Raw genomic sequence first — 23,427 nt, 5'->3', positions numbered from 1 at the left:
CATCTCTCCGTTAGGACCTCAGCCCTTGCCCTTGGAACTATTTCAAGGGGGTACCATCAAAAGTATGTTAAGTGTGGGAAGGGACTGACAGGAAAGGATGACCTGCTCCTGGCTCTTGACAAGCTGGGGGAGGGGGTGGTCAGGGGAAGAAGGCAGCCCAGCCAGGTGAGGCTGGAGAGACAGGCAGCCAGACAGAAGGATGGAGCAATGGTGTTTGCTCCAGAGCCCCTCCCATGGGGCCAATCCTGGCCCCACCTAGAAATGTGGCTGCTGTATGACACCTGCCCCATGGTACTCCCAGAGTCCCAGGGCTCACCAACCAGACCCCGGGGCCAGGGCTTCGGCCAGCCGCCAACAGGTCCAGCTTCCCGCCTGCTCCAGGAACGCCCTCCACACCACCCTGAGCTCGGCCTTTGCTCTCACATCACTGGGCAGGGAGCTCACTCCCCCTAGCTCATGCCCATGCCAGGGCAGGACATGCCTCCCTGAGGCACCTCTGAGGGGCTAAGCGCTGCCCTCTACAACTCCAGACCTACCTGCTGCCCGTGCCATGTGGACAGCGGACAGCCTGGTGAGCTCAGACCCCAATCTCAGGATGGCAGTCAGGGTCAGACAGAGTCCTGGGTGGGCTGCCCCCGCTCTGGGGTCCAGGGGGTCCCTGCCTTGCACTCTCTCCAGGCTTTGGGTCTCTGGGGAGTGGCAGTCCCAGTCTCCTCCCAGGGAGCTCCAGAGGGCTCAGCCCCATCACTCTGCCTGTTGGTCCCCAAGACTTACCAGCCTCTCCAGGGGTCTCCCGGCTGAGCCCACACAGCATGTCCGCTATTGTCTCCTCCGCTGCCCACCAACTCCCTCCCCTCGGGAGCCACGCTGCTCAGCCCTCCCTCACCCTTCCTCCCCCTCCCCCAGGGAGGGGCTGTGGGAGAGAAGCTCACAGCTCCCACTGGCTGGGCACCAGTCCATCCACAGCAGCGGGCGGCTCTCTGCTTAAAGGAGACACAGCCACTGGCTGGCTGGCTGTTGGAATCCTCCCACACCCCACCCCCACACCACCCCTGCTATGCCCACAGTCTGAGTCTGGGTGGGGAGCTCTGGAGAGGGCATACCAGGGTCCTCCCACTAGGGCCCTAGTTAGACAGACCCCGGGGGGGGGGGGGGGGGGCCTAGTTCTGCTCTGAACTGGCCCTGGGACTTTGATAAATGACTGCTCTCCCAGGCCGCAGTTTTCCCATCTAGAAAAGAGGAACAGTGCCTTCCAAACTTTTTTGTAGCAGATTCCAGTAGAATCTTGCACGGAATGCCAGAACCTGGGCCAGATAAAGGGCAACCATATGCCAGAGAGTGTCTGCAGGTCTCAGGTTAGAAACCCCTGCGCTCAGAGTCCCCTGGTACTCTTTCACGGACATTCCAACTACCTCTTCCGGTCCTCAGTTTCCTTTTCTGGCAGACGTGGTGTGGGGAGGATAAGCCTAGCAGCCTCCCACGTGGAACACCCCCACCCCCCAGCCTTTGGGGAACACGGAGTGAGCTGGGCAGAGAATCCGCCTGCCTTGGGCTTGACCGGCAGGGGCAGCTGTCCACAACTCCAGCCCCAGCTGGGCCTCAGTCCTGCACACTCCTAGATTCCACCACACCAGCTCAGGACTGACCCTGACAACCCCAATGGACACACAGGGCCCCTCCTCCAGCTGCTCATGCTCCCCATCCCACTAATGTGTGTGGGCACCAGCTAAGGGCTGGGCACCACATAGGTGCTGGGACAAAGGGGGGCTAAGAGCGACACAGGGTCAACAGCCTGTAGGTCTGACGACATTTCTCCTCCTGCTGGATGCAGCAAAGAGCAAGAGATGACGTCCTAGCCCCCATGGCTATGTGGGAACAAATGGGGCTCAAGTTTGTTCTGTGTCCTATAGCGAATGGAAATGTACAGCACTGTGGTTAGGGACTGGGTGCTTCCTCAAGGTCCCCTCCCATTGCCCACTTCCAAAGGGCACCTGCTTCTTTGGGTGACTTCATGTATGTCCCGGGGGGGGGGGGGCCAGGCTCCACGTTCCAGGCAGAGTTGTTGGGCCAGCAGTGAGGTCAAGGTCTCAGCCACGGAAGGGGTGGTGAATACTAAGTCAGAGAAAGGAGCCCTGAATGGGGAGGAATTTGCTGGGAGAATGGGGGCAGGCAGGGAAGAAGGCACAGGCTCTCAGCGTGGTCTATAGTACCCAGAAATAGTCAGGACAAGGCGTTCAGTGAGGACCCTGTGTATCAGCAGGACACAAAGGGCCACTCTGGGGTAATCCCAGCTCCATACTGCGCAGGAAGGGACATGGCCATTCTCCGCCTGTAAACTGCTCTTAATAGACCCTCACCCTTTTCCCCTAAGGGCTTTAGTGCCACACAGCCCTCCACCCCATATTTACAGCCCCCTCAGGGTGGGCGGCTGCACAAGGCACAAGACTTGAGAGCGACACCATCCCCTCTTCTAAGAAAATATTTGCTCGCCCTACAGATGCATTTCAATGAGCGATTAAGATAATCTGTCTCTTCCTGCTCCTTTGGAATTTACTCTTGCGAATGAGAAGCTCCTGGAAAGGTCACACTGTGGGTTATGGGAGAGCTTCCAGGCAGTGTTTCTCTGAATGCCTGCCGTGCCAGGCCCTGGGGACCAAGAGACCAGGAGACACATGGGAAACAGGGTCTTCCCCTGCCCTGCATCCCTGTCACCCCCATGGAGCACATTTTCACTTGATTTTTATCCAAGAGTAGATTTGGAAGCAACTATTGGTCCATTTTGGAACAAGGCAGGGTTTAAATAAACATCAGGTACAAAGGTTAAGCGACTTGCCCAAGGTCACCCAGGGGTGGAGCCAGGTTCACACCTAAGGCGTCTCTTTTAGAGGGCGCTGCTGTGTGCCTCTCAGGATTTCAGGGGCTTTAAAGGGGTCTGGAAGTGCCGAAGGGGAGCAGTTAGCTCTGTCAGGGGTCCACTTGGAGGGATTTTGAGCATGACTTTGAAGAATGATAAGGAATGAGTCAAAGAAGGGAAACCGTGTGGTTGGTGCGCACTCAGGCACGCCGTCTTGTGTGAGCAGTGAGGACACCAGGTGGGACACAAAGTCAGGTCACCAAGGGTCTAGTAAGGTCTCACTCCTTGGAGGAGTAGCAGACAAGTAGTAGCCTCACAGGAGCTCCTCAGCTTGCAGACTCTCAAGCCCCACCCAGGCCCACAGAATCAGAATCTGCATTTGAACAAGCTCCCCAGGGGACACACAGAAGTTGGAGAAGTACTCTGTCTGGAGTTTGGTTTTCATCCTGCAGGCTACAAGAGTCCTGGAATGGACGGTTGTAGAGCCAGAGCCTAAGAAGGCTCTGTAAGGACCACAGACTGCAGCACCCCCTGAGGGAGAAGGGAGGAAGGCCTGGCAATGAGCTGCAAGGGTCCCTTCTGGGAGCTGAGAGCAGGCGAAGCTGCTTGGTCCTGCTCCAAAGACGACCCTCTCATCCAGTGCACACTGCCAAACTTCAGGGAAGCAGAGGAAGAGGGGGACGGATTGCTGGGTGTGCAAGGTGGCTGGAGGCCAGCCTGGCGGGCACACCCTCCATGATCAGCAGAGGCCCTGACACCCGCATGTCTTCAGGTTTTGAGACATCTGGAGGACAGACTGCTGTGTGACCGGCGGCATGTGTCCAGCCCTCTCTGGACCTCAGCTTCCTCGCTGTACAATGGGATAATTAAAAGCACCCTAGAGTTGGGAAGACTATATACTCTTAAGTCAGAAAGCACTTCTCCATCCACCTTCCTGTCAAGACTCCAAAACCAAAACTGTAAAACAGACCAGAAAGCAGACCTTTACGGTGGCTGAATGCATAGGTCAGGGGCACTAGCGTTCAAATCCCAGCTCGGCCCCCTTTGAACTATGTGACTCTGGGCAAGTCACTTCTGCACGAGCCTCTGCTTCCCACCCATGAGGAATGAGGGGCAGAGACTTGGAAGGCCTTCATAGACTGTTGACTTTGCTGGAAGGGCTTTGCAGACTGTGACTTCCTCCCTACGCAGCGCCCGGCCTGTGGGGCCCTTCTTGGTGTCTCTTAATGGAGCTCCATAGGCATCATGTTCTGGTGTGCCAGGCTGTCCTGACAGGACACACCACAGGACTCCTGACATCCCTGCTACCCCCCCACCCTACCCAGCGGCAGGGATGGCTGCAACTGGGACTGAACTGACCCCACGCCACACAGACAGGAAAACCAAGATCCAGGTGGGGCTGTGTCTGGGGGCCCCCACCCAAGCAGAGGGGGGTCCTGGACCTCAGCCTCCACCTTTTCTCTCAGACCCAGGGGCTGAGTCCACCATAAGCCCAGGAGAGCTGTGCGAGCCCGCTGCCCACCCCACCACTGCCCCTCTGCTCCTGACTGACAGCCGGAAATGAAGTCTGGGTAGGAAGGAGGCAGAGATGGTGATCTAAAGGCAAGACAGAGGAACTCGTTACTGCTGTTCCATTGCTTCTTCCTCCTTCTCTCCTCACACCACCCCAGAGGCCAGGCCAGGACAATGGCTGCCCCTGCCTGGTTGGTAAACATTTCCACAAGGTGGGTCCCCATTTTACAGATCAGGAAACTGAGACCCGGTCTGTGATTCCAGCACCCACAGGGGAGGCACTAGCTGACCCCCTCTTAGGGTGCTGTTTGGCTGCAGCCTCCTCTCTGGTGAAGCTGTTCCACACACGCCCCATTGTCCCTCACCTGACTTCAGGGCGGGCTGTGCCACGTCAGTGGGCTGTGGTCCCAGACACCTACCAGTTCCCAGAGCCCTCCATGGCAGCCTTCCCCCCTCCAGCCCTGGAGGGCACAGGGGCATGCCATCCAAAGAGACTCAGGTGATAGGCTGTGTGCTCTGACCAAGGAGGAAGGCTTTAGGATGTGAGAGGAACCTCAGCTGACTGTTCTTTAGAACCAGGCGAAGAATGCCTGTGTCCTGGGCCTGACGTTCAACATTTTATACTTATTCCCTCATTTCATCCCACAATAACCCCATTTCAGAGATGAAAAAACAAGAGCCCAGAGAGGTGAAGCCACTTGCTCTTAGCCACACAGGGGGTGAGGATTGAACTGCGATTTGAATCCAGGTCCTCCTAATACCATCCACACTAACACCCCCTGAGAAAGGCACACTCAGAAGCCCTCTCAGAAACCTGCAGATTCAGAAAGGACAAAAGGTCTATGGGGGGAGGGGGAGGGCCAAGCTGCTGCTCCTCGGGAGTCTCTGGGAATCTTATGACTGGAAAGGGATGAGAGGCAGCTGCTGAGGCAGCCACAGAGAGATGAGGCGTGGGTGAATGCAGTCACCCAGCACCTTCACTCCTGGTGGTTATTCAAGAGTACCCCATCTCCGCCACTGCTCACAGGAACGGGAATGGGAATGTTGTTGGTGAAGCTGCCCTGTCTCCATCCGGCGGGAGGGGACAGGTAACACATGGCAGCCACTCCCCACAGAGTATGACACAGCAGTTAGGAACACAGAGGATGGATTTAGGAAGTGAACCGTCCAGTTAAAGAAAGGAAGGAAGGCTTCGGAAAAGGGGGAGGAAGAAGGAGGAAGGGGAGAAGTGGGGAGGGAGAGGGAAGGAAACCTGTCACTTCATCTCTGTAGCTTTTTCTCACAGAAAGCACTGTGAGGGTGTACACGTGTGTAAAAACCTGTCTCACAGAGTGATTGGGCATGGGGACAGGACACGAAGGAGAAAAAAAAACTGGATAAAACAGAGCCAGAGTAGGTGCTGGACTCGCGTAAAAACAAAAAATTTAACAGGTACCTCAAGTGGCACGTTAAGCAGTTGGAGCTCTCTCCTGAGGACACTGGGGAACTATGGAAGAGATTAGAGGGAGAGAGGGATAAGTGCTCTAGAAAATTAACTTGAGTGGGTGCTAAGAGAGTCCCTCCATGGAGGCAAGGGCTCCAGCAAACCTCAGTCAACCCTTAGCCATGCTTCTCCGGGGTGTGTGCAGGGGGCGGGGGGAGGGGTCTGCTGCTCAGGCTCTGCCCACCTGCCTTCTCACTGCCTTTCAAACGAAAAGAGCAAAACATGAAAATAAATGGGCAAGTTGTCAGGGCTCAGCCCTGGGAAAGAGCAGCACTATGCATTCCAATCTCAGGATGTCAGTGCCCCCACTGGCAGCAGCCCCTCCCTATCCTGCCCCGGAGAGAACCCTGGGCTGAGTGTCCAGAGACCAGGTTCAATGCCCAGCAACTGCTTACCCAGGACCTCCTCCATGCCAAGAACATCACATATGATGTCAGAACATCAGCATCTATTGCAGAAGGAACCATACCCAAAGAGGATCTGCTGTAAGCCCAAACACAACAAAGGGGGCCAAAGAGTCAGGGCTGCTCAGAGGAGGAGTCAGGACCTGTTCTGGAGGAGGAAATGCACAGAAGGGGGCAATTCTGGCACTGTGGCCACCATGTGCATGACATGAGATTAGAGTGGGCTCTCCTGAGCTCCCTTCAACGAGATGCTTCAGGGGATGGACACAGAGGGCAGCCACCCAGGACCAAGCAGTCAAGAGCGGCAGCTGGAGCCTCTGCACAGTGGAGCCTGATTACGACGACGCCCCAGTGCAGCTGGCAGTGGATGAGGTTTTGGGAAGGATAGGCACAGTCCTCAAGCTGTGCCCTCGAGGGACTCAGTGGAACAAGAGACAGGCCTTGGGTTCCAGGTTCAGCCTTGGGGCAAACACTATGCCTGGAGCCCCACCTTCTAGCCTCTAGGTCAGGAATTACCTTTGTCCAAATACATATGTCCCAGAGAAAGAGAAAGGGCTCACGTGTCTGAAGTGCCTGCTGGGTCCCTAGGACTTGATGTTTAGTGTCTCCTGGATCTTTCAAGTCCTGCTGCTCCCCATTTCACAAGGAGAAACTGACAGTCTGGAGCGGAGAAGAAACTTGGCCAAGGGTCAGATTTCAGAATCAGGTGTTCCCTCCTTGGGCCTTTTTTTTTTTTATTTTTTTAAAGATTTTATTTATTGGTTTGTCAGAGAGAGGGAGAGAGAGCATGAGCACAAGAAAGGGGAGTAGCAGGCAGAGGGAGAAGTAGGCTCCTCCCTGAGCAGGGAGGCCAATGCAGGACTCGATCTCAGGACCCCAAGATCTGAGCCGAAGGCAGACTCTTAACCAACTGAGCTACACAGGCACCCCTCCTTGGGTCCTTTTCCCTCCTTCTGGAACTCTCCCCCACCCTGCCCCATCTACGGATAAAAATCCGTAGAGCCCAAGCTAAATGCTGTCTCTACCAAGAAGCCCACCCTGACCACACCTCTTTCCTGTCTTTCCGTTAATGCATTTGCTCACCTGTTCTTTTCCACTAAACAGGGGACCCTTGACTATCTTGCTCATTGATTTCAACCCTATATCCAGGGGCGGCCTTGTAGACAGTAGATGTGAGGATGAATGAATGGGAAATGAATGATAATAGATACACATAATCTCTAGGTTGCTATGTTGGAAAGAAACCCATAATTTATCCCCTCTAACACTTCAATCAAACATAGAAAACCTTGCTGCTTTCGGACATGGCTAGTATACCTCCACAAATGGGGAGCTCACCACCCCAGGGCCCCAGGGCCCCAGGACCCCCTGCCCCAGGACTGCCCTGCCTAGAGTTAGATGCCATGTCTGGACCCAGGTGATGGCCTCTGAGCCCCAGGAGAAGAGCCCAGAGTCTGGACGTGGCCTCCACCATGGGTCCTGCCAGTTCCCCTCTCATTCCGAGGGCCTCTCCTGGAAGTATGGCTGGAAGAAGGGGTGGGGGGCTAGGCACCTCAGGAGTCTGGGGCCATGCTCACACATGTGTCTTTAATCCCAGTGGATTTCAGCATGCTTTCACCTCCAGGGTATCCAGACCAGGCCCATGAGGCTGGGATAATCATGTCTTTTTACAGATAGGAAAACTGGAGTCCAGAGGGGCAAGAGAAAGAGGAACTCAGGGGTCTGGCTCCAAAGCCTTAATCACAGTCCAGTAGACAGACACATGTTCTCAAAAGGGCTTTGTGTGAGAGCTTCATTCTCTTCCGTGCCCTCCTGGGAGACCTGAATACTAGAGGAGAATCCCAAGAGTCAGGGGCGGATGTGGAACCTCAGGAAGGGTGGTAATTTGGGAAGGTCCACCCAAGGGTCCCGCACAGCCCATGAGGTATACCAAGAAAGCCAGGGGGCGGGTCTCCCACAGTTGGAGCTGTGGGGTGGGGGTGGGGGGCTGCAGGGTTGGGGATGGGACCTGGCAGAGGACACTTGTTTGAGGATGAGATTTGACCCTGAGATTTCTGGGCCAGTGCCTGCTGCCTGCCAGCTGAGGCCTCCCATGTCCCACAGCCCCTCAGCACTGTTTGGGAAGAACCATTGGGAAGTTGCCAACCCGTGTCCGGAACTGGCTACCCCCCTCTCCAGTGTCGCCTCCTCTACCCCAATCCCCAGCACCAGGTACTCTGGAGCCATTTCCACCTCCTCATGGTCCCACAGGAACACCCCTCCCTCATCCCTTGCCTGCCTGGCCAAATCCAGCAAGTCCCCACTATCTCTTCCCCCAGGAAGCCTTCCCTGATCCTTTGGCTGGCTGATGCCTCATCTGGTCCCCAACATCTTTGGGCGCCTCTCAGTCCCAGTTATGTCAACTCACCAGACATCCTATCCTCTTCTTTGCCCATCTGCCTACAGATAAGCCTGACGCCAGAGTGGTGAGGAACATTCTAGACTGTCCCCTCCCAGCCTGTTAACACCTCCTCCTGCAGTAAGCAATGCCATGGGACCCTTAGTGGAGCCCTGGGTTCAAGTCCTGACTCTACCTCCGACTGGTTGGGTGACCTTGAGCAAAAGGGGCCTCAACCTTCTCTGATATAAAATAGGGGTACACGTGTGGGCTGGAGCCAGAGTCAGACCTGTGGTCTCTGGGGGGCCATTCAGCTCCAACCTCAACTAATCTGCGGCCCCTCACCTTGTCTCTGACTGAGGCTCTAAATGATCCTCAGCCTTTTCCAAAAACCCTCCTTGACAGATCCATTCTGCAAACAGGGCACCAAGCCACAGAGAGAGGCAGGGACCCTTAGCTGCCCCAGCTGTGTGGCAATGAGAGGTTGCCGAGAATGTGCCCCCTCCCCGGCCCGCCCACCTGCCCACACATCTGCTTATGAGTCACCGTCACCTCGGCCAAGACAGCAAAATGCGGGGGCTACAGAGAGAAAGTCAGCCCAAGGAGAGCAAATGGGTGAATGAGGGGAGGCTTCCAGCTGCTGGGGAGCACAGTGGGGGGCGCAGAAGGGAAACTGAGGCCAGAAGGAGCAGCCACCCACTCAAGGACCACAGAAAGTGGGGGCAGCCTCAGTCTCCTGTCTAATGGACGTTCATTCTGCTTCATCGGGCCATTTCCTCAGGGAAGAAGGCAGGGCCCACAGCTTTCACAATTATCCAGGCAATTAAGACAGGCAGATGGTCCCGCTGGACCGAACATTCAAGCTGACAAACGGAGACAATGCTGGGACGTTAGCTGACAAGATCAGCACTAGTTCCGGCGGATGGGTGACACGGCAAGGCGAATGTGCCATCGGGACTGTCCACTGCCCAGAGTCAGGGAGGGGCCCAGCTATTCTGCCAACTCAGACTTCCCCAGACCCTTGGCTCAACTCTGGGCTCTTCCCTGTGAGAGGGACCCATGGACAGAGTTGGTGACACCCTGAGAAAGGGGTCTGCTCAGCTGGGAGAGGCAATTTGGGGGCTCCACTGCTGTCTCTGCAGGGCTGTCTTGAGGGAGGGGAGCAGAGGGAGGGTGGAGAAACCCTGAGGGAGCCTGGGGAAGACAGACCAGCAGCCACATGCTGGGCATGCAACAGAAGGGTCCCCTGATGCCAGCAGGGCCACCAGAGAACTGACCACTTAGAAATGCTCCAGAAACGGGATTGGAAGTCAGACTACAAGGGGAGGCAGGGGGCGGGAGGCCACATATTCCATTTCCTTCCTAGCGAAGCAACCTTGGAAAGTCACTTCTTTGGGCCTCAGTTTCCTCACCTGCAAAATGGGGCAACCTAGTTCACTACTCACAGGGCTGTTGTGAGGATAAGAAAGCACATGTGAAATAGGTGGCATGGCGTACAGTAAGTGCTCAATAAATGTTTGGGGAACAAAGAACAGGTCCAGAAGTTTATCCCTTATCTTCCTGATAAAAAAAGAAACCCCATGGTCTCTGAGACAGCGTAGTTGATCTGAACCTCTGGTGCCCTCTCCCACCCAGAAACGGAGAATGCCAGAGGCCTAGGAGCCGGTTGCTATTCAGGCACTGGGGGGTGGGGGCTGATTTCCAGGAGTCAGATGTGAGACCCCAGTGCAGCTGCTGCGCTGTGAGAAATGCCCGGAGCCAGATGTGGAGGCAAGCTAGAGAGCCTCATCACAGAGGGGAAGGAAGGGGTAAATAATTAATCACAGATGTGCACCATGGAGAGGGCACAGGCAGTCAAAGCTCAGGAGGGCATGGCACAGCCCCGCCCTTTGTTCAGGAGGTGCCCTCTAGTCAGCAGACTACTATCCTTAACCTTGGGATAACCTTATTATCCCTAAAATTGCCCATTTTTCCTCTAATACATCCACTGGCCTGGGAGGCCAGATGACACAGCCTTGCCCAGAACCTCGCTGAGTGCATCTCCTCCATCCTCCCCCTTCAGCCCTTCTGCTCTAGCTTTGCCCACCTGGGTATGAACACCCAACATGTTCATACCTCAGGACCTTTGCACTGGCTGTGGCTTCTGCCAGCCACATTCTTCCACTGGGTAGCCACATGATCTCCCTCATTCCATAAGGACTTTGCTCTAATGTCACTTTCTCAGTGTGGTCTTCCCTGAATACCCCACTTAAAACTGCACGCTACTATCCACACACCCCATCCCCTCTTTCTGCTTTATTTTTCCCCACAGCATGCATCACTGTCATACATTTATCTTGTTCCCCTGCTATCACTCTTAGAATGTTAGCTCCACAAGGGCAGGGACTTGGTTAGTTTTGTTCCCTACAGTCACCCCAGGGCCTAGAATAGTACCCAGCCCATTACAGGTGCTAATAGATATCTGCTGAATGAGAGAATGGCAAAGGATATTCTGCTGCCTCAACATCCATTGATTCTGCCCTCTGTAGCCCTAGCCCCTTGCCTCTCACCTGGACCCTACCCCAGCCTCCTCCCTGCATCCTCCCTTGCAGTCTGCACAGTAGCCAGAGCCTGTGCTAACACTCAAAGCTGTCCTCCCCTCTCTCCTGCTCAGGGACCTCCCATGGCTCCCACTGACCTCAGGACAGAGTCTGAGCTCCACAGTCTCCTGCCTCCTCCGCCCTGCCTCTCTTCTCTCTTTATACTTTTCACACTGACTAAAGCTCTCAGTTCCCTGAGGCAGATCTTTGAAGTTTCGAGGTATTGTACAAGCTAGTCCCTTTGCCTAGCCAACTCCTACTCATCCTCAAAAACCCCCACTCTGGAGGGCACCTGGGTGGCTCAGTGGGTTAAGCCTCTGCCTTCTGCTCAGGTCATGATCTCAGGGTCCTGGGGTGGAGCCCCGCATTGGGTTCCCTGCTGAGCAGGGAGCCTGCTTCCCCCCCTTTCTCTGCCTGCCTCTCTGCCTCCCTGTGATCTCTTTCTGTCAAAAGAAAACAAAAACAAAAACAAAAACCTTCTGGGAGATTTCCTTGACCTCCCTCAAGCACAAGCATTGTTTTCTTCTCCACGTACCAAGTGGACCCAACCACACCCCCACCACCGGAAGTGCTGACATCATCTACATATCATTTCCCCCTCCTCACAAGCCCCCTGGGTCAGAAACCGCAAGTAATCCCCTTCTGGGTCCCTAACACTTAGCACTTTGAAAGTTTCATCTCAGTTGTCCTTGCAGCCATCCAGCAAGGAAGGTTCTAATATAAACTCCATTTTACAGATGAGAAAAGTGAGGCTCAGAAAGATGAAGGCACTTGTCCCAGCTGCAGTTAGATTTATACCTGGCAGTTGGCCCCAAGGCCTGTGCTCTGTATATCCTGCCTCCCTCACATCAACACACATCAAATTAAATCCCTCATTCTTTAAAATTGAACAGCCCATTTTATGCTCCCAGAGGCCCAAGCAGAGCCCCAAAGGAAATCTCGCTGATCTGATCTCCCAGAATTCTCCTGGGTGGGGGCTGTCATTCTGCCCAGGCTAGGAAGGAGGGCACAATGGCCTAGGAATATCTGTGTTCTCTGTGGGCACTGAAGTCCAGCACACGCACATCAGAGTCAGGCCAGCACTACAGGCCCCTACCCTTCCCAGGCCTCAGTTTCCTCATGGTCCAGATGTGGGCACACTGACACTATTGGGAGTGTCTAAGACCATGCAGGGGTGTGCTCCTATCCACGTATCCACAGTAGCTATTTCCCCTCCTCTCTGACTGAAATCAGGGAAGCTGAGTCAGGACTGAACACCTCCTTCTCCCAACCCCAGCCCGGGTGGGGAGTACAGCTCCCAAGTTTGAGTAAAACCTCAAATCCCAGTTGGAGGGACCCAGGAGGGGTCTCATCTGGCCAGATGGCCCAGGGACCCCCTCTTAAGCAATCACAGGGAAAGGAACATAAGGGTCTTACCCAGAAAAAAATGGGAAACAGAAAGGCCTGTTAGAAAATATGGGCTGAAAATATGGGCTGGAAATGGGAAGCTATGTCCTCAGACATCCAAAACAATATTTGGGGCACCTGGGTGGCTCAGTCGGTTGAGTGTCAGACTCTTGGTTTCGGCTCAGTCATGATCTCAGGGTTCTGGGATTGAGCCCTATGTCAGGCTCTGCACTCAGGATGGAGTCTGCTAGAGACTCTTTCGCCCTCTCCCTCTCCCTCTGTCTCTCCCCACTGCTTTTGTGCTTTCTCTCTCTCTCTCTGAAATAAATAAATAAATCTTAAAAAAACAAAACACAACACAACACTATTTTGGAAATGAAGACTGAAGAAACACCTCCCCTTCCCCCAATCTCTTAAATCCTTCTCCCTTAAGCTTTTATATTTTCACAAATGGATGCAAAGCCTCACTGCAAGGACAAACAAGTTCCCTGTGCCGCCAACAGAGCCCCTCCCCTTTACCCCATAAGGAAGTGGAGATGCCAGACAGGAGCCGGGCACACGCCAGGCACGGTGTGCCCCCCCATCAGGGTATACTCCCCTCTGTTTTGTTAGAGGTTCGCTGGTCCCAGACACCACCACCCTGGGGTCAGTGACACATACAGATGAGGAAACGGAGGTCCTGAGTGGGCCACACAGGAAGTAAGAGCCGGGGTAGGATGTGAATCCAGGTCTGCTGGAGACAATACAATAGTTCCTCTCCAAAGGCACAGAACCTGAGCCACAGAATTCAGTTGGCTAAATAATAATCCTGGGGAAGCTCAGATCTGGAGCAGCCCTTGATGTATCTGTCTATCCCTCCAGCCTGGGAGGATCCCACCAGGTTCTCAGGGTCTGTGGACCTCAAGAGGACAATAGCCTCAAAGCGGGAGGGGCTTGTCCCCTGGAGGTGATCCCAACACCGGAGTCCCTGGGAAGTTTCAATTGCTCCATTGTGTGGAAGGGGCTTTCGAAGACCTCTAGGGTGTCAGACCACCAGGGCGGAGCCTAACGGGCTTCTGTGGCCCCCAAGGATGCTGCTACCCCTTGACCATTCCTGGGGCAGCTCCTCCTTATGCAGGTTCCTGAGTCTAGAAAATGCTCATGGCAGTTATGAGAGCCGGCTCGAGAGAGCCTCTGTGTGTCACCTGTGTGTGTAGCCTTGGGAAAGTTACTTAACCTCCCTGTGCCTGTTTCCCCATCTGCACAATCACCAACTTTGCAGAGTTGCCGCAAGGACTTAATAAGTGAACGTACTGCCTGGCACACAGTGGCGCTGAATTAAAGTCAGTCACTGTTGTTCATATGAACAGCATGATTATTCTTAGCTCTAGGCTGCAGCATAGAAGTGTGAACCCACCATCTCCCACCTCCCCTCCCTGTTGTAGATGGAGAAATGGCCGCCCACGGAACCCATCGATGAAACACAGGGTCTTCCAGCCTGGGCAGCTTGATTCCCAGCTCGATGCTCCTCCTGCCCTGACTCCCACCCCAGCCTTTCCCCCATCCTTAGTCTCCTCCCAGGGCTGCCTGTGCAGGGTGGGATCTTGAATACAAAGGGGCTCCGCCTACACTCCATCTCACCCAGGGTCATGTCCTGCCTTTATCCATGACCCTCCTATCCTGAATGCCTGCACACAGCCAGTTGGCCCTAAACGCATACACAGAGCACCCCTGCCCGCCCAGCTTGACCAGGACAACTTCACGGCCCAAACGGAGGGGAAAGGAGAGGCTATTAGGGACATGCCATGTGAGAGGGGCGACGAAGGGTACTGTGGCACAGGAAGGCAGAGAGAGAAGGGGACACTCAGATGCAGAGAGGGACCATGACAGAGACAAAGAGGGAGAGGGACAGACAAGAGCAACACAGAGCGGGAGAGAAAGACAGGGAAAAACAGGTTGGGGCAGAGAGAACCAGATATGAGAGAGAGAACCAAACAAAGAGAGACGGAGAAAGAGACAGAGGCAAAGAGAAAGATGGAGAGACAGAGGGCACAATCAGAAAACAAGAGTCCATTAAATTAGATGAACGATTGGGGGGAAAAAAAAAAGATGGACAGAGAGTTAGAGAGACTCAGGGAGACAAAGAGATGGTGGGGGGGCAGAGAGCACAAAGCAGAGAGAGATTGAGAGATGTGGAAGGTGGCAGAAAGAGGCCAGACACACATACAGATTCAGTAAGAGCCCTAGAACTGAAGCAAAACCCAAACGGCACCAGAAGAGATGGGGCAGGAGGCAGAGACAGGGCAGGGCAGGAAGCCCCAGATCCCCAGGTGGGGGGTGCCCAGCCTCTGCCTCCCAACCAGATCCAGATCTAGCCACCCAGCCCCTGGGCAGGCAGCAGGGCTGCTCCGTGCCCCACCCACCCCCGTACCTTTGGGACGCCGCCTCACCACGCCCAGCCGCCACTTGAGCGACACAGCCAGCATTGCCCCCTCAGGCCCTTGGGGCCCAGGGCCAGGGACGTGACCCGCCCAAGCCGGCTGCTCTCCGGGAGCCCAGCGCTCCTCTGTGCGCTTCTCTGTGCGCTCGCTTGTGAGCCGCTTGTGCTAACTGGCAGAAGCTGGGCGCTCCCAGCCTCCACCCTCCTGAGTTGTTAAAATAGATAATCCTCCCCAGAGCCAGCAGTGGTGGCATCGGCGGTGGCATCTGTGGCAGCAAGTTCTTTCCTCCAACCACAGCCCCAGCCTGGGGAGTGAAGCACCAGGATGTTCCAAACACTGCGACAAACCTTCCTGGGGCACTCGCCACCGCCCCCCACTCCCCAGCACCTCCCCCAACCCGCCACAGCCTCTTCCTTCCCAGCGCTCACCCCGTCCACCCCTTCTTCCACCCAAATCTGCCAATACTCGATCCTGCCCTCCCCAGGCTGTGCTATTTGATGCCCCCACGCCTTTGCATTTGCAAGGCCCTCCACCTGGGACACTTGTCCTGTCTGGCTTGGCTCCATTGGAATTCTCTGCCTGGGAATGTCTGCTCTGCCTTCAGAGATCCCTCCTCGCTGGAAGCCCTAGCCTGCTGGGTCTTGATAATGCTTTTCAGACCCCCTGGAGGTTGTCCATCGCTCCTGAAACCTGGAGCTCCCAGAAACAAGGACAGGGTCCACTTCTCCGGTCTTCCCTACAGTCAGCACAGACATTTACTGGGGTCATCAGTGTACAATGATGAGACCGAGGCCCTGCCTCTTCACTCCTTTAATCACCAGGGACTCTTGTTGGAAACATGGGATAAGGAGAAAATCCACCCAGCTGACTGCGTGGAGAGGGCAGGACTGGTGAGTGCTCCAGGCATTCAGCGAGAACTGTAAATGCATCTGGCATCCCTTCCTCTTACTGGACAGAAAAGTGCCAATCTACCAAACAGAGAGTGAGGGGAAGCCTCACAGAACGCAAGTTTTTGGAGATGGGCACACCCGAGTTTGAATCCTGACTCCATGTGCCCCACGAAGCCTGTTTGCTCATCTAATGGGGCTAACAGTCCGTCTCTGATCTGGTGGGACCTTATGAAATCCTGTGCAAAGAGCACTTAGTTGAGTCTGGCACACAGTAGGTGCTTAATAAATAATAAGTAGCGGCTATTAATATTGTAATAATTCTGCATGGAGTCCCCAGTACAGATGGGAAATCCATGGAGGAGATGGCCTGGCTGAAGTCAGACAAGGAAGTCAGGAATCCAGTGCTTTCCACGAACATCACAGTGCACCAGGGTGGTCCTAGGGTCGTCTGCATTTTCCAGATGAGGAAACTGAGGCTGAGAGAGGTAGAAGATAGCCCTGGGCTCACCCAGCAGGCAAGGGGCAAAGCAGGGTCTGAGACCAGACACCAGACTACGCCACCTCCACCTCCAGGCCATAACAAATCTCTTGTTAAGCCCCTGCTGTGTGCCAGGCTCTGTGTGGAGCCCCCTGCCAGCTCAGCCCAGGGAGTGAGGTCTCAGGCCGGAGTCATGCACACTGTTGAGCAGCGGAGCTGGGGCAGGAGCCCACATGGTCTGAGCCCAGAGCAAGAACTCTAGCCAAGAACAAGGCTGCTTCCCGCCTGCATCCCTGCCTTTGGTGAGAAGGCAAATGGCCCCAGCAGTCTCCGGGACCAGTTGAGATGGACACGAGGAAAGGATAGCAATAAATAAGGATGTGCAGAGAGGTGGCACTGGGCCCCAGGGTGGGGAGAGATCCAGTGGCCTGGCCCGGGAGGGGTTCCAGTCCCCAGTATCTCCTGAAGGATGCTTAGCAAATGTCACAGGCCCCACAGGGGAGGATGTCTCAGGCCAGATTCACACATGGATAAAGAGGTGGGTCGAAAAAAAAAAAAAGAGGTGGGTCGGCCCAGCTAGAGGTCCCACTCTGCTCACCCCAAAGCCCCCTCACAGGCTGAAGGGCCCACAGCTGGAGCCTTGAGACTTGGGTCACACACACACACACACACCTGGGGATGGAACCCAGCTCGGACACTCCCCACCGTGTGGCCTTTGGGAAGTTTCCTTTGGTTTCCTCAGCAGTGAAATGGACACAGTAATTCGCTTCACTCTCCCCCAGGACTGTCCTAGGTCAAATGAAGAAAGGGAGCCTCAAAGGGCGATGGGGGCTATCCATGACACCTGGCACAGACAGAGGGCCTGAGGGCAGCAAATGCCACAGAGCACAGTCACGGGGGTGCTGAAGGCCATGCACTGTGGAACCAGCCCACCCGGGTTCAAATCCCAGCTCCCCCACTTTCAGGCTGCATAACTGGGTGGGTCACTTAACCTTCCTGAGCCTCAGTTTCCTTACCTATAAAATGGAGATAATTATGACGCGTACCTTACACATCGTGAGGATGAAATGGGCGAACACAAAGATAAAGCTCCTGGCACAGTACCAGGCTCTCAGTAGGCGCTATTATTAAGAGGGCTGTTGGGAGGGGCAGGGAGTCTCCAACTTTGGTTTAGTGGAATTCAGGCAGACCTTGGTGCCTCAGGCGAATGAGCAGGCCCACTGAGCTGCCCAGGTGTCCCGGGAAAGAACTGATCCTTCAAAGGAATCAAGGGAGATGGGCACAACCCCAGAGTCCCAATGAGTAGGCCCCTGCGCGTGGTGGGGGCTCTAGAGGGAGGACTGTGGAAAGGAGGAGGTTTACTGCTCTCTCCCCAAGTTCGAGGCGTAATGGGTCGCCCCCGCCTAGAGGCACAGGAGACACCGAGAAGTCATGCAGGCCCAGCTCCTCGGAGCTAATTTGGAAGGTGGCTCCATGGGGCCCAGAAGACCCAGGTCCTGCTGAGCAGCTCCCTGGCACTGGGCTGGATGCCTGGAGGACATGATCCCTGGGCTCTAAGAGCTCCTAACCGAAGATGCTGCTTCTCCCCGAGTCTCTTTCCCCATTCTGCACCTCACGGGGCTGCAGGGAGACAGACGATCCCACATGTCAGAGCATCTGTATGCAGTAGGTGCTCAATATGTACCTCCTTCCCCAGTGCAGGCCAACTTCTCCAGGTGGTGAGCTCTCTGACAGCTGGCCTCTGCACAGATCCCTGGAGGGGGTTGTTGTTCGACATTCTGTTCCTCTTCCCTCCTGTTATCCCTGGGGAGCTGCTCCCCTCCCGTGCTCAGTCTGGGTAGAACTTGCCCCCCAGCTCCAGGAAGAGTCCTTGACCCAGAGCTTGCTGAGAGAAGCCTCCCACGTCGCCCACAGTGACTGGCTCAGGGATGAGCACATGACCCAAGTCAATCCAATGAGAGGCTATTCTGAGACTCGGGGAAACTCCTTCCTCTGGGGGAGGGAGGGCAGAAATGCAGAGAAACGGTGTCAGTCTGGAGCCACTCGTGGTGGAGAAAGAGGAGAGGGAGGATTGAGGCTCTCCTCATCAAGGGCCCTGATGAGCAGGTCCTCCTGGCACCTGGAACCCACCACACCTGAAGTCGGTAACATTCCTTTCCAGCTGCTTTAGCCAATAAATTCCTTTCTGTGCTTAAGCCAGTTTGGGTTGGATTTTTGGTAACTTGGACCCCGAAGAGTTCTGGCTCGTCCAGTGCCTTCCTCATCTCAGAGCCCCAGATTCCAGCACAAACCAGAGCTTCAGCAAGTGCACAATGAATGAATTAATGAATGATGAACAGAACACAGATGGACACACTCCCCAGGTGGCCTTCTGCGGAAGCCTCTGGGCCCTGCACCTCAGACAAAAGAGGCCACAGCTGGATGATGAATTCCTAGATGCCCCTGAGCGATCTGCCTGGCAGGCCCGGCCAGACAACAGAGTCAGCAGACAGGAATGGAGATGTGGGGTTTCTGGTTTCCAGGCACATACCGCTCGTCTGTTATCTTGGCCACAGCCTGCCACGTGCCGCCCTTCCGTGGTCCCCAGATTTTCACAGGGCTCCTTTTACAAAAATGGCAGCCCCAGGGAGAGGGTGGGAGAGCACAGAACCTCTTAAAGGAAATGTGACCGGGGTGAACAGCAGCTCAGCCCAGAGGAAGAGCCAGGAGGCCTGAGTTCAGGTCCAGCCCAGCCCTAGACTACACTGTGGCCCTGGGCAAGTCTCTGTTGTCTTCTAGCCCCACCCTGGGTTATACTCCAGAACCCCTGCTGTGCTCACCCTACAGGTGCCATCTTGCTTCCTCGTTCCCAAGGCCCAGAGAGGTTCCTCCTATGGCTGCCGCTGAGCCAGCCAGGTTGGGATTCAAACACAGGGTCATTGGACTCCTCTCAAAAATGAGCTGACAAAACCCAAGGATGGGCTAAGAGAAGGACACCCATCACAGAGGGATGGAGATCAGCCTCTAGTCCTCAGATTCTGCTTTACCCATTCCTGCCTCAGCCTCACAAAGCCCCAGAAGCTGGGGTTGCTACCACCCCTCCCTGCTTCCAGAAACAAATTAGCATCTCATCAGACATGCCTTTAATCTTCTCAGGGCCGGCCCTTTCTACCCTGTGGGCCAAGTGGTGACATTTCTGCCACCCAGCTCTGCGGATCTAAGTAAGACAGAGGCCCCCAGGTCCTGCATGCAGGGGACGGGGTGTGTGTGGTGGGGGAGACCCCTCTTCATCACTTCTCCAGGCTAGGGGAGGGAGAGGATGAGGGCCATCTATCCACACGTTCACTCATTCAATGGACATCTATTAAGCACCTTCTGTGTGTCAGGCCGAGAGGTACAGCCATGAACAAAATCAAGGATATTCTAGTGAGGGAGGCAGAGAAGAAATGACCAATGTAATAATTAGGTAAATGCTGCAACATGTTAGAGCTGAAACATGCTAGAAATAAATAGAGAAGGGGGGGAGTATCCGAGTAGAGAGGAGATGCTGCTGATCATAAAGGGGTGGTCTCCCTAGAGCCCAGACTGTAGTCTCTAAACACCTTGTCCCACTAAAAGGGCCCCCAGGACTCCTCAGAGAAGCAGCTGATTCCAGGACTGGGGCAGGAAAAGTGACAAGATGATCCTGGAACATCTTTGAACCACCAGGAAAGTAAGGAAATGCTTAAACTGATGGGGAAAGGTTGACAGGACACAGAAACCAGCTTGAGGGGCTCCCACTGGTCAACTCTGGGTCACTTTGAGCATCGGAAAAAATAACGACTGCAAAACTGTAAAAATCCAAGTGCTCATGATTCTCAGAAGGAAAAAACAATCTGCCCCTTTGGAGGTATTGATGGCACCAGATCCTTATTCTATAACACAAAAAATGAAGGTAAAAAATGAAGCATTTATTCTGTCCTCTTGTATGAAGAGTATAGGGGGGAACCTACTAAGGAAAAGTCATTCTTTGCAGAAAAACCACAGCAAATAAGTGTAGAAGAAGTAAGAGAATTAGAAAACTGCCTCTTTGCAATCCGAAGGAGATAAAGGATGTAGCACTGACCATCAGTGGAAGGCTGAAAGAGATCCTATTACAGAAAGCCAAACAGACAGCCCTTGAACCCCTGGACCAATCTTAGCATCACCAAAAGTGGAACATTCTGGCATTATGTGCCTCCTGATAGGATGTGGAAGGAAGCCCACAAAACCATCCGTGACATATTCCTGCCTACAAAATTAGACCTGAATTAAATCCAGCTTTAGACTCAAATACCAGCTGACAAGCGAGTACAGGGGACAGAAGAATGTATGAAATGACACCACGAGGCCTTTCTACAAGACAAACAACCCGGTTTCCTTAACAAGTAATTAGGGTAAAAACAAAACAACTACAAGAACAATAACAACAACAACAACAAAGTAGGTGGTGGGGCGTGGATGTGGTTGCTACAGATTAAGGGAGAATTAAGAAATCCATCAACCAAATACAATCCGGGGAGCTTAGCTGGACCCTGATCTGAATAGCAAGTTTGACAAGACGTTTGGGAGCCGATGGGGGGAAAGTGCGCAAGGATGGAGTATCAACTGATAGGGGCCAATCCTGCTTAATTCTGCTGGCTTGATCCTGTTCTTGTAATTTTATTTAGGGAAAAGTCTATCTGCTGAAGATACAGTTGGAACAAAAAAAGACTGAGATTGTGCCTTAAAAATGCCCCAGGAGTATTCCTGTGTTATATGTGCCATTTACAAATGAAGTAAAATTGTCAATTATTTCAAATCAAATAAAAATAAATGGGGGGGCATAAAAGGGCTCATTGAGAAGGTGGCATTTGAAAAAAGTCTGAAAAGGAGGGAGCCATGGAGGGACTGCTCCAGGACAGAGAGGGCAGAACAGGCCTGGAGTAAGGGGAGGGGTGTGAGGGGTGGGAGAGGGGGTAGAATGAAGGGTCTCCTAAGGTCTCTGGCTTTCCTCTGAGGGAGGTGGGAGCCAATGCAGCATTTGGAGCAGAGGGGGAGGACGTCTAACTGTGATTTAGCACCGTACTCTGGCTGCTGGCGGGGGAGGGGAGAGGCGGGGAGACAGGGAGGAAACCACTACTGGAGGCCCAGGAGCAACAATGGCCACTGGACCAGGGTGGGGGGTGGGGGATATAAGCAGTGATGACACAGGCAGAACCCAGTTCCTCCTAAAGGTCCAGCCCCCTTCCTCTGCCAAGGTTAAATGTTGGCAGAATGGCAGACAGACTTTTCTTTGGTCAGGAGCAAGAGCCTTGGGATCGAGAAAGCCTAGGCTAGCTGAGATGCTGGCCCCTGCTCTCTGTGTGTCCCTTCCCCACTCTGGGCCTCAGTTTCCCCATTGGTAAAATGAGGATAATGATTAAGAACTCGGACAATCATCAGGCTGCTCTGTGGAGACAACAGAGAGGAGAATGTCCCACAAACTGGTAAGGGCTGGGCTTGTGTCACAAGAGGGAAACAGCCTTTACGGGCTGCTTAGCTCAGGTGCAGAGCTCAGGGTTCTATAGGCATCAAGTCTTACCCTACCACAGGTGATATCCCCTGGGGAGCTTAAAACAACTACGGCTGAATCAGAAGCTTTGCGGGTATGAGGGTGGGGAATCACTGTTTCCTTGCTGCTCTGCAACAGATGGGGCACTGACGTTCAGAGAGGCAAAGTGACTGCTCCAGCGTCACACAGCCTCTCCAAGTGGCAGAGGAAAGATTTCCAACAGAGCCCAGCTCCCCTTCCCTTCTCCAGACCCCCTCACTTTCACCAGACCCCCCTCCAAGGCCAAGAGCCAGAATGCAACCCCACAGGAGGCTCAAAGCTTGCCAGGGGAAGTGGTTCATCTGTCTGAGAGTTCTGAGACATCCCCGAGCCAAGACATAAAACGCCACCAAGCATTTTCGGCATGGGCCAGGGCGGCTGGCTGACAGGTGCACCAACAGGGCCACCTGCCAGGAAACAGGTGGCTTGCCTGTTAATATTCCTGGCTCTGCCTTCACAGCACAATAATTAGGAGCAAATGCTTGGGCAGGCACCATTAACAAGGCTACAGATTAAGCCGTGGGGCACTCGGGGAGAGGTTACAGAAATGCCGCCATCTTGGCCCTATAGGGGGTCCTTGTGTCAGGCTGTGCCAGCACCAGCTACCCCTTCCCATCCTGATTCCTGGGCCTCACTCCCCACACCTGCCCACGAAGTCCTAGGGAGAGGATGGCCTGGTGGGGAGGTTTAGAGTCCAACAGCACTGGGTTCTAATCCTGCACTGCTTGGCCCCGGCGCTTGTGTGTCCAGAAAGGGGGTACACCTGGTGGATGAGCCAGCTTCATGCTATAATGCAAATCTGAGGCCTGGGAGGGCTCTGTGTGCACAAGACCTATCTTCTAATTATGTGCTGGGCGTTTGCTTTCAGATTACAGTTTCCTGTCTGAAAAATGGGGATAAAAATAACTAGCATTTATTAAGTATTACTCTGTGGTAGACACTGTTCCAGCTTTTGCAACAATAACCCCCTCTGTCACCCCACGAGGTGGGGACTGTGATCAGCCTCATGTTATGACCGCGAAGACCAAGGCGCATGGAGTGGGACAAAGGGCCAAGGTCACACAGCTCAGAGCCTGAACCCAGGCAGGCTGGCCCCAAGCCCACCCTCCAAACCACTCTGCTGTTCTTTCTAAACACAGACTCCTCTGTTACGGTCTCCGCGCGAGCCTGTGGGTGGGTGTGATTAAATACAGCAAATGTGGCGAAATGAGCACTGGGGGCACAGCACCCGCCCACGGCCGAGTTCCAGCAAGCTTCTGGCAATGCTGGCCTGTGGGCCCCTCCACCTTGTTTCCTACCGCGTGGCTGTCCCTGCGGGCCGAACAGCCAAGGTGCCTGGACTTAGAGGCAGATGGGGCGGGACCCCTCCCTGACCCTCGGCTCTCCCTCTGTGGCGGCATCCTCCTGGCATATCAGGGGGTTGCTAAGGTTCATCCGGGTCAGATGTGGGAGCTGGTATAACATCCACTCTCTTT

General features: G+C 54.4%; 1 protein-coding gene across 5 annotated transcripts in view; it reads right to left on the bottom strand.

Annotated features, from left to right (window-relative positions):
• Positions 1–23,427, bottom strand: part of GRIP2 (glutamate receptor interacting protein 2) — a 92,119-nt gene that overhangs the window by 39,764 nt on the left and 28,928 nt on the right. The window contains exon 1 of one of the 5 annotated variants that reach the window (XM_059161840.1): positions 775–878. The exons of the other annotated variants lie outside the window; for them this stretch is intronic. Within the exon in view, the coding sequence (XP_059017823.1) occupies positions 775–814 (40 nt within the window). The 5' untranslated portion in view covers positions 815–878. Of the gene's footprint in view, positions 1–774; positions 879–23,427 lie in introns of those variants that run through there. 5 annotated transcript variants of the gene reach the window in all.

Source organism: Mustela lutreola, chromosome 2 (genome assembly GCF_030435805.1).
Source record: "Mustela lutreola isolate mMusLut2 chromosome 2, mMusLut2.pri, whole genome shotgun sequence".
In the NCBI taxonomy this organism is placed as follows: Eukaryota; Metazoa; Chordata; class Mammalia; order Carnivora; family Mustelidae; genus Mustela; species Mustela lutreola.
This window is presented reverse-complemented; position numbering and strand designations above follow the sequence as displayed.